Source organism: Triticum dicoccoides, chromosome 2A (assembly GCF_002162155.2).
Source record: "Triticum dicoccoides isolate Atlit2015 ecotype Zavitan chromosome 2A, WEW_v2.0, whole genome shotgun sequence".
Classification (NCBI taxonomy): Eukaryota; Viridiplantae; Streptophyta; class Magnoliopsida; order Poales; family Poaceae; genus Triticum; species Triticum dicoccoides.
The window spans coordinates 702,136,468-702,145,771 of record NC_041382.1 but is presented as its reverse complement, the minus strand read 5'-3'; the positions used below and the strand labels follow the sequence as shown (position 1 = coordinate 702,145,771).

At 58.1% G+C, this 9,304-nt stretch overlaps 1 protein-coding gene across 1 annotated transcript in view; it reads left to right on the top strand.

The window, feature by feature from the left end:
• Nucleotides 1-1,180: 1,180 nt before the first annotated feature.
• The window catches only part of LOC119351959, an 11,792-nt gene continuing 3,668 nt past the window's right edge, over nt 1,181-9,304 (top strand). Inside the window, exons 1-7 of the mRNA XM_037618721.1 lie at nt 1,181-1,488; nt 1,573-1,884; nt 1,979-2,116; nt 2,219-2,308; nt 2,408-2,433; nt 2,527-2,568; nt 2,714-2,785. Coding sequence (XP_037474618.1) covers nt 1,208-1,488; nt 1,573-1,884; nt 1,979-2,116; nt 2,219-2,308; nt 2,408-2,433; nt 2,527-2,568; nt 2,714-2,785 — 961 coding nt within the window. The 5' untranslated portion in view covers nt 1,181-1,207. The remainder of the gene's footprint in view (nt 1,489-1,572; nt 1,885-1,978; nt 2,117-2,218; nt 2,309-2,407; nt 2,434-2,526; nt 2,569-2,713; nt 2,786-9,304) is intronic.

The following is a 9,304-nucleotide window of genomic DNA, read 5'->3' as shown; positions in this document are numbered from 1 at the left end:
ACTTCCAGTTGCGCTTGGCCCCATACCGAGGGATCTAACAAAAATCTGCTCCGTCAAGAATCCATGGTGATTAGGCAACCAAATGATTCAGTACCTTTCCTCGGGCCGGCTAGCCTCGTGGGCCGTACGCCCCCGTTTTTGACGGGGATCCACGAGGGATTCTGTGCAACCAAACAAGCCCTCAGAGTTTCCCTATCCCATTCATGAAGATCAACATGCACCGCCTTCGTCCAAGCCCATGCTAGCTTGGCTTTGTCCCATTCTGTGTGAACAACTTCATCACAGTTTCTCCCTTAAGCCACTGTGCTTCAAATTTCCTGCAGCTCCACTTCCTGAATTGATTACCGTCATAGTAATATGTATCCAATAATAACGGCCAGCGATTTGAATGTATATGATGTTTATGGACAATCGCTGCCAATGGGAATTTTGCCGACCAATATTCATTGTAAACAACTTGATCAAGTTTCTCGTGAATATAGATGGGAGAGCTTTATTGAATATCATGTATTATTCTTTCAGTATTAGAAGAACGCATTTGTGATGGGGCCGTTGCTTTTGTATCCTACGGTTGGTACTAAGGTATTGAATTTTAAATATTGATGTGTAGAATAAACTAAACATTTACATGTCAAAAGCATCTTGATGCATACAAAGAGTGATCGAAGGCATCAATGACGGGCATTTTATGGATTGATATTGTCCATATTCATGTATGTTTGTGTGTACCATACATGGACATTCATCGTTTCACGCCATGTAAAATTTCCTATACGCCACAATAGGCGCAAAGAAACCTTTCTTCAACTACATGGCGGTGGCTATTTCAAATCTTTTCATCTGTAGTAAGTATTAGTATATTAGTATATTCTATCAGTATATTATCATAAGCTTTTGTTGATTTTTTTAAATAATTGCCTTTTAACTAGTACTAGGATGCATGAGGAAATATCTTCATGTATGATGCACCTTCACGCTTATACTGTACGACAATAAAAGCTAGAAATGCACGTGCATTTACCCTGTATATAAAAAGAAAATTATGAGACAGCATCTTCCGGCGTCGGCTAATAGAAAAATATTTGTCCCGACAGTGGAGGCAGGGAGCGGGAGCTGCCAAGAAGAAAAGTTGTCCCGGGAGCGGGCACCGGGCACCGGGAGGGGGGGCGAGACGCCCCGGTTGAGGAACGACGGTTGTGGGTCCCGCATGCCGTCCCGTCATACGCAAGGCGTCGCTCCCCCAATTCCTTGTTCCCCCAAATCCCTAGCGAGGCTCTGTGCTGCATTCGGCGCAATGGGACGGAAGGAGATCATGGAGCCCGGCATCGGCGGGCCGAAGGAGATCTGGGACCTCGTCAGCGGCAAGCAGATGGAGACCATTGGCCTCGGCAGCGGCAAGCTCCAGGACTATCCCTTGGTGAGGCGGCTCCGCAACCGGCGGCTCCTCACCTACCTCTGGCTCCAGGGCTTCGACGCCGCCTACGACAGGTACGCACCCCCGCCCGCCCGCACGCACGCCGGCCCGCCGTTTCCTTGCTGTTTAACGCAACCCCTGCCGCGTACGCAACGCAGCGTTGTGCATGAGTCGGGTGTGCAGATGAGCAGGCTACATCTGCGGCAGCTGCTGATCCGGGGCCAGTGGAGAGAGGCCATCAAGTACATAACGCGCTTCCTGCCGCCGGCCGTTGATCGGGGCGTCGAGACCCGTTCCCTCCTCATCTTCCTCCACGCGCTCTGGTCCCTGGCAAACGTCGCCGGGTGCTCAGCGGGCGGCTTCGCGAACCAGTCCGTGCACCGCGACCTCAGCTTCCTCAAGTCCATTTGCAGTCGCAGCGCCAAGCTCGCCTCCATCCTCCAATACACACTCCACTCGCCGCAATTTAGGTACATTACGTACTACCTAATATATTATTTCGAGACACTGTTCTAGTACTTGTCATTGTTGAGCCTCAGATCAATCCTATTCCTGTCTGTGTAGGGCGTCCCTGAACTGGATACTGGTGAGGGAGAAGGCATCGTTCATTGCCGATGACTTGGCTCTTGAGAGTCCTGAGTTGAGACGCAAGTTGCTATTGCCCGGCGGCCCAGGTCTCCCGCAGGACTTGTTTCCCATCAGGTGGGTTCCTGTATTCATTCATCCAATCTTTCACTGTTCGAGTATCAACTGAGTACATATCAATCTGATCTCCCCCATATATGATCATTTTTTATTTGCTAGTCCCCTTCGTCCAAGGCGCCACTGGACGCAACAATTCCCGCGGCCAAAGCCGGAGGCTATTGCCAAGTGCTATCTCAAGAGGAGGAGGAGGTATTTAGAACTTGATTAATTATCATCAGATGAAACCCAGTTCCACAGTGCTGTCTCTGAGTTTCACTTGCATTCACACATTTTCCTTGATTCTTGCAGCCTGCCCTCTGCAAGCCCACTTTATGGTATGAACATCTTGGCATAATATCAACATCGACCCCTCTCTCCTTACCTCAGCATATGTGCGGCAGTTAATGTTTGAATGTTTTGAATTGCAGGATTGCCCGATAATGCAGTCAGCCGGGTGTCAGATCTTATTGGTAAAAACTAGTCCCTGACCATCTAATTCCAGTTTGTAAACAACATATCTGATAATATATATTTTTCTGCTGTTGCTTTGTCTGCTGATATCCCTTTGATTATGTGAGTTCGTGTGTGCTGATAAACTCACTTGATAACATTTAGAGGGGTGTTTAAAAGCCGGTAAACTTCCGGAGCTCCATCGAGGGAACCCACTTCAATCAAATGCAAAGGAAGGTAATTCAATTAATGCATAGTTCTGTTACCCTTAGATTACACTGTACAAAGTTAGATTGGGGCATTTATGTAACGCATCTTACTTTGATGCCTCGTACTCCCTCCGTCCTAAAATAAGTGTCACTGATTTAGTACAACTTTTGTCACTTTTTTGGGATGGAGGGAGTATCTTGCTTGTCAATTTTCTTGTTTGTGTTTGTTACAAACCACTGTCTCTGCTCTATCGAAAAAGGCTTTCGCCCCGCTTTATATATAAAGCACTTGCCCAAGCCAACAGTACAAAGGTTCACACACTCACACACAGGTCTACATCCAACAGGGGCACAAAGCAGGACCACACACAAATAAAGTGTTCATGCTGAGGGCACAGCTCAACAAGCCCAAACACAAAAAGAAACGACATCATCTAGTCGGGCTCCGGCGGTGGCGGCGGAAGCGGAGGCGCCAGGCGGAAGGCGAGCGATCGAAGGTCGGCGAGGAGGGTGTTGATGACGTCCCGGTCCTGAGGGCGGCTAAGCGGCCGCCAAAGCTGCAAGTACCCACACATTTTAAAAATGGCGTCAGTAGCGCGACGAAGAGGGATTTTCTGGATGACGAGCTTATTGCGAACGGTCCAAAGCGTCCATGCGAGAACTCCAACGCAGAGCCAGCGAATGTGGCGGTGGCGGGGAGGGGAGTTGTGGATTTCCGCAAGGAGGTCGGGGAAGTTGGAGTTGCACCATTGTCCACCAACCGTCTCGCGGAAGCAGGACTAGAGAAACTGTGCCGCATGGCACGTGAAGAAGATGTGGTTAGCATCCTCCGCGGTGCCGCACAGAGGGCAGAGCCCATCTCCGGGTCCGTTGCGCCTGAGGACTTCGACACCCGAGGGGAGGCGGCCACGAATCCACTGCCAAAGGAAGACCCGAATCTTCAGAGGCAACCGGATGTCCCAAATGAGCCCAAAGGGCTCGGGGGCGAGCGAAGGCGCGATGGCCGCATAGAGGGATCTCGTAGAGAAACGGCCGGAGGCCTCTAGGCGCCACGAGATGGCGTCCGGGGCGTCAGTAACGCGCATCGGGAGAAGGGCGATGTCCTGGAGTAGAGAATCCCAGGCGGCCACTTCAAGGGGCCCGAAAGGGCGACGGAATGCGAGGCGCCCTAAGTCAATAAGGGCCGTCTCAACGGAGACCCGAGGGTCAACAGCAATGGCGAAGAGAGCAGGAAAGCGGGCGGCCAGAGGGGCGTCACCGAGCCACCGATCGAACCAGAACAGGGTCGCGGACCCAGTTCCAACCGAGATGGACGTGCCTATACGAAGCACGGGGAGCAACTGCACGACGGCCTGCCAGAACTGGGATCCGCCCGACCGTTGACAGAAAGCTAGGGGCTGACCACGAAGATATTTGCTGCGGATGATGGTGAGCCACAGGCCTCCGTCCCCATTGGCGATGCGCCATAGCCACCGGGTCAGGAGGGCGATGTTCATGCGGCGGGAGGATAGAATCCCAAGACCCCACTGGTCTTTTGGTTTACAGATGTCCGGCCAACTCACCATGTGGTACTTCTGCCTGTCATCGTCGCCAGCCCAATAGAACCTGGATTGGTATTTGGCTATTTCCGTGGGCAGCGTTTCATGGAGGCTGTAAAAGCTCATGAGGAACCAAAGGAGGCTGGCAAGTGAGGAGTTGATGAGGATCACCCGAGCGGCCTTTGATAGCCAACGCCCTTTCCAAGGTTCGACACGGTGTTGCATACGGGTCACCGTAGGACGGAGGTCCGCCACGGTGAGGCGCGAGTCACTAATGGGGATCCCCAGGTAGGTCGTGGGGAAGGACCCCAGCCTACAGTTCAAGCGATCAGCAATAGATTGGGCCTCCGGCTGAGGGTAGCCAAGGACCATCACCTCGCTCTTGTCGAAGTTGATCGTAAGGCCCGACAGCTGCTGGAAGCAAAGGAGGAGGAACTTCAGGTTAGCCACGTCCTGATTTGAACCTTCTACCATTATTATGGTGTCGTCCGCGTATTGCAGAAGGGAGACCCCACCCCCTCCAGCTAGGTGGGGGACAATGTCGTGGATATGGCCAGCCCCCTTAGCCTTATCCAGGATGGCGGCCAGAGCGTCGACCACCATGTTGAACAGAAACGGCGAGAACGGGTCTCCCTGACGAACCCCACATAGGGTGGGGAAGTAGGGCCCAATCTCGCCATTAATGTTCACGGCCGTCCGCCCACAAGAGACTAATTGCATCACGCGGGTCACCCAGCGGTCATCAAATCCCTTACGTAACAGTACTTCCCGAAGGAAGGGCCAATGGACAGTATCATACGCTTTGTGGAAGTCGAGCTTCAGGAATACAGCCCGAAGATGCTTCACCCGGACCTCGTGGAGGACTTCATGGAAGACCAACACGCCATCAAGAATAAACCGGCCTTGAATGAAGGCCGATTGGTTCGGGTGAGTGATCGAGTCAGCCAGCAGGGTCACCCTATTGGCGTACCCTTTAGCCAGAATCCGAAAAATCACATTGATCACAGTGATGGGACGGAACTGACGGATATCCGAGGCGCCGGGAACCTTGGGAATGAGGGTAATGATCCCATAGTTCAGGCGTCCCAGGTCCATGGCCCCTGAATAGAACTCCTCGAACAGAGCCATGACCTCCGGTTTGATCACCTGCCAGGAAGTCTTAAAGAAAGCAACCGGCAGGCCATCAGGGCCCGGGGCCGAGGCAGGGTTCATGCCTTTAATGGCAGCAAGCACCTCCTCCTCGGTGAAGGGGGCAACTAGGGCCTCGTTAGCTACGCCGGGCACCAACTGGGCCCCCCTCCAAATATCAGGGGCGAGACTAGCCCCACCCCGAGGGGTGGGGGTAAAGAGGGCTTTGTAAAAGCCGTCGACATGGACCCGAATGGCCGCAGGCCGGACGAGGGGGGCGTCATCCTCCCAAAGGCAGTGGATGGAGTTTCTACGACGGCGGCCATTCGCGATCGCCTGGAAATAAGCGGTGTTCGCATCCCCGCGGAGTATCCACCGCTGGGTACCGCGCGCCCGCCAATAGGCCTCCTCGTCGGTATAAATGGTGGAAAGCTGATCCTCAAGATCATATCTCAGCATCCACTCATCCGGAGAGAGCCCCGAGGAGTCAGCCCTAGCATCCAGGGCTTGAATAGCCAGCAGGAGCGACTTTTTACGCTCACGGAGGTCCCGGCCAAGGTTGGCCCCCCAGCCCTTCATGAATTGGCAAGCAAGCTTGGCGCAGAAGTGCCACGAATCAACGGCGGACATGGCGCGATGAGGGGAGGCGCGGGCAAGCTCCCACCGAGCCGAGACCGCATCACGAAAGCCAGCTTGGTTGAGCCAATAGGGCTCAAACCGAAACCGCGGCGGGCAGGCGGGCCGCTCATCCGCGGAGGAGAGGAGGAGAGGGACGTGGTCCGACCCAATGCGGGTGATCGCCCGCAGCGAGGTCAGGGGGCACCTCAATTCCCATTTCGGGGAAACTAGGACACGATCCAGGACGGATCGTGTCGGGTCAGCCTGGCGATTAGTCCAGGTAAATCTCGCCCCCGTTCTCTCAATCTCCCGGAGGCTAAGCTCCGGGATCCAGTCATTGAACAACTGCATCCGGGGGAGGTTAATCCTATCATTATTCTTCTCGTCCGGAGATCGGATGAGGTTGAAGTCTCCGCCCACCACCACGGGGAGGAGGGAGGCGGAGAGCTTTTGGCGCAACTCCGCGAGGAAGGCCGGGGACCGGCGGTGGTCCGCCGGACCATAGACAATCACAACCTCCCACTTGAAGTTCAGGGCTCGCTCAAACACTTCCATGCTAACGAAAAATTCACCCCGGTCCATGTCGCCCACCTCGAAAGTGGCATCCTTAACCCCTAGAAGGATGCCACCGGAGTGACCTGAGTTCCCACTAGAAGGGAGCCAGTGCCAGGCGAAAAGGTGGGAGCTGAGACCGTCAAGCTCAGGAAGGGAAAAATCAGTGCGCATGGTTTCCTGGATCGCGATGATGTCAATGTGTTCGCCGCGCACATACTCGACGAGCTGGCGGCGCCGGCCATCATGGCCGAAGCCGCGGATGTTCCAAAAAAGGGCCCGCATCTAAACCCCCATCGGGGGGCTGCTTGACCCCAGAACACGAGACGCGCTTTGAGCGCGCAGAGCGGCGGTGCGGGAGCGAGTGCGCCCACGGATGGATCCGTCTACCACCGGAGGGATCTGAGCGGCAGGGGTAGCCTGATCCTCGGGGGCCCTACGGAGGCGAGCACGAGACTCGGCCAGCTTGCCATCTAATATCTCGCGAGCCCTAATGGCCGCGATCTGTTCTAAGGGGGGACCCACTTTCCCCCTGAAAACAATGGCCGAGTCAGTGGCCACCTTGGCCAGGTGTCGGATAGGCACGGTCTCAAGCGCTGAAAAGGAGCAACTGGAAGGACTAGGAAGGGCGGAATCCACACCTGACTCGAGGTTCCAGGCAGCCGCCCGGATCTCCGCCCGCTCGGCGATGGACGGGACTGACGCGTCGGCCGGGTGGGCCGCATCGAGGCGGGTGCTGCGGCGGGACGCAGACACCGGCGTCGAGGAGGATCGGGCCCGCCTGGCGTAGGCCACAGTCGGAGGAGGAGCCGCAGAGCCAGGTGAGGAGACGGCCACGGCCACAACCGCAGCCGGGGAGGCCGGGGGGGTGGGGTGGGCGTCAGCATCCACCAGCGGGGAGAGCGTGGCGACAAGCTCCAGGGTGTCGCCCGACTCACCCCCCGCGGGTGAGGGGACCGGAGAGGGCTCGCCGAGGGGAGCGGAGATGCAGTCCCCACCCGTGAGGACCGGAGGGGTCGGCACAGGGGGGGACGGGGACTCCGGGCCCGTCGGGGAGGCGCGGTGGACCGAGACGACAGACGGAGAACGGGGTGAGGACGGGGGGGCGACGAGCATGCCCACACTCGAGATGTCACTGGCAGACTCCAAGGTGGGAGGAGAGGTCGCCGCGGGGGGGCAGCCAGCTGGAGGGCCGCTGCAAGGTCCGCAGCTGAGACCCGGGTGCGGCCCTGCCCGGACCCGCCGCGGCCCGAGGGGGGGTCGGCCGGCTCACGGGACTGGGAGCGGGAGCGCTCCGAGAGGTCCTCATCCTCCTCCTGGTCGTCCAAGCGGGAGTGGCGGGGGCGGCGGTGGTGAGAGCCATCGGCATCCCCAGGTCCGCCCCCCCGGAAGGCGGTCGGCGGCGAGGCGGGGGCGGCCGATGTGGTTCGGCGGCTCGGGGCAGATAGTGAGGTCGTAGCCGTCGTCGTTGAAGAAGACCCGGAGCGTGGTGTGAAGCTTGGAGGCATCGAGGCACTTGACCTTGACCCTGACCTCCTCCTCTTTGCGCAGAGAAAGCTCATCAACCACCACCACCTTGCCCAGGATCTTGGATATACTGCGAATGACCCTCTCAGACCGGGCCACATCGGGGAGGCCGGCGATGAGGATCCAACCCGTGTCCAGAACCGCCACTGCCTTGGGGTCCCATCTCGGCTCGGAGATGTTCACCACAATCCCGTTGAGGGCCAAGGTGATGTTGTCGCTGCGGGTGCAGAAGCCCATGCTCATAGCGTCGGGGAAGATCACCGAGAAGGAGTTAGGCGCGGTGGAAGACACCTGCCAATCCCACGAGCACCGGCAAAGATGGTTGAGCTCGGCCTCGATCATAGCCGGAGTGGCGACTCCCTCACCCACGACCGTCACCAGGGCCAGGAGCGAGGGGGAGGGAGGCGGCAGCTCTGGTACCTCGATGTGGAAGAAGCCCATGTCCTCGATGCCGTGGCCATACATCATGAGTTCCTCGGTGACCGGGCGCTCCGGACAGAGGACCGCGGGGTGCCCAGCCTCCTTGCAGAGGTAGCATGTCGGGGGGTTGGGACATGCCACCTGGAAGTGGCCAGGCATGCCGCAGTTGAAGCACGGAGGGCCCTCGGCGGCGGCGGCGGAACCCGAGGGCGGAGCGGCCACGGCGATAGAGGTAGCGGCAGGAGGAGGGCGAGGGGGTCCCTTCTTCTTCTTCTTCTTAGCGCCCGGGCGCCCACGGTTTCCATTGCCACCGTTGGGGGGTGGGAAGGCAGCCTGGGCGCGCGGGGGCTGGTAACGGCGGCTGTCCGGAGCGGTGGAGTCGGAGGCAGGGGCCGCCGTGCGCGGGGGGAAGACCGGCGGTAGTCCCGGCCCTCCCGGCCAGGGGAGCGGCGGGTCGGGGACTGGCCGCGAGCAGGGGAGCGGTGGCCCGGAGAGGAGGGGCGGTCGCGGGATCCCCCGCGGGTAGGGTCCCGACAAGCCGGCGAACGGGAACGGGCGGCCTGGTGCGGGGAGCGGCGCGCAGGACGGGGAGGGGAGCGCTGGTGGTCCCGGGAGTCGGGCTCCGGCGAGCGACGAGCCGGGCGGGAGGACAGGTGGTCGCGGAGGTCCGCCTCCCGGCGGAGGCCTTCGAGGGAGGGGCGCGGGGGATCCCAGCAGTCCTCCGCCCAGCGCTTGGGGCGGTGGTCCGCGTCCCCCCATTCCCG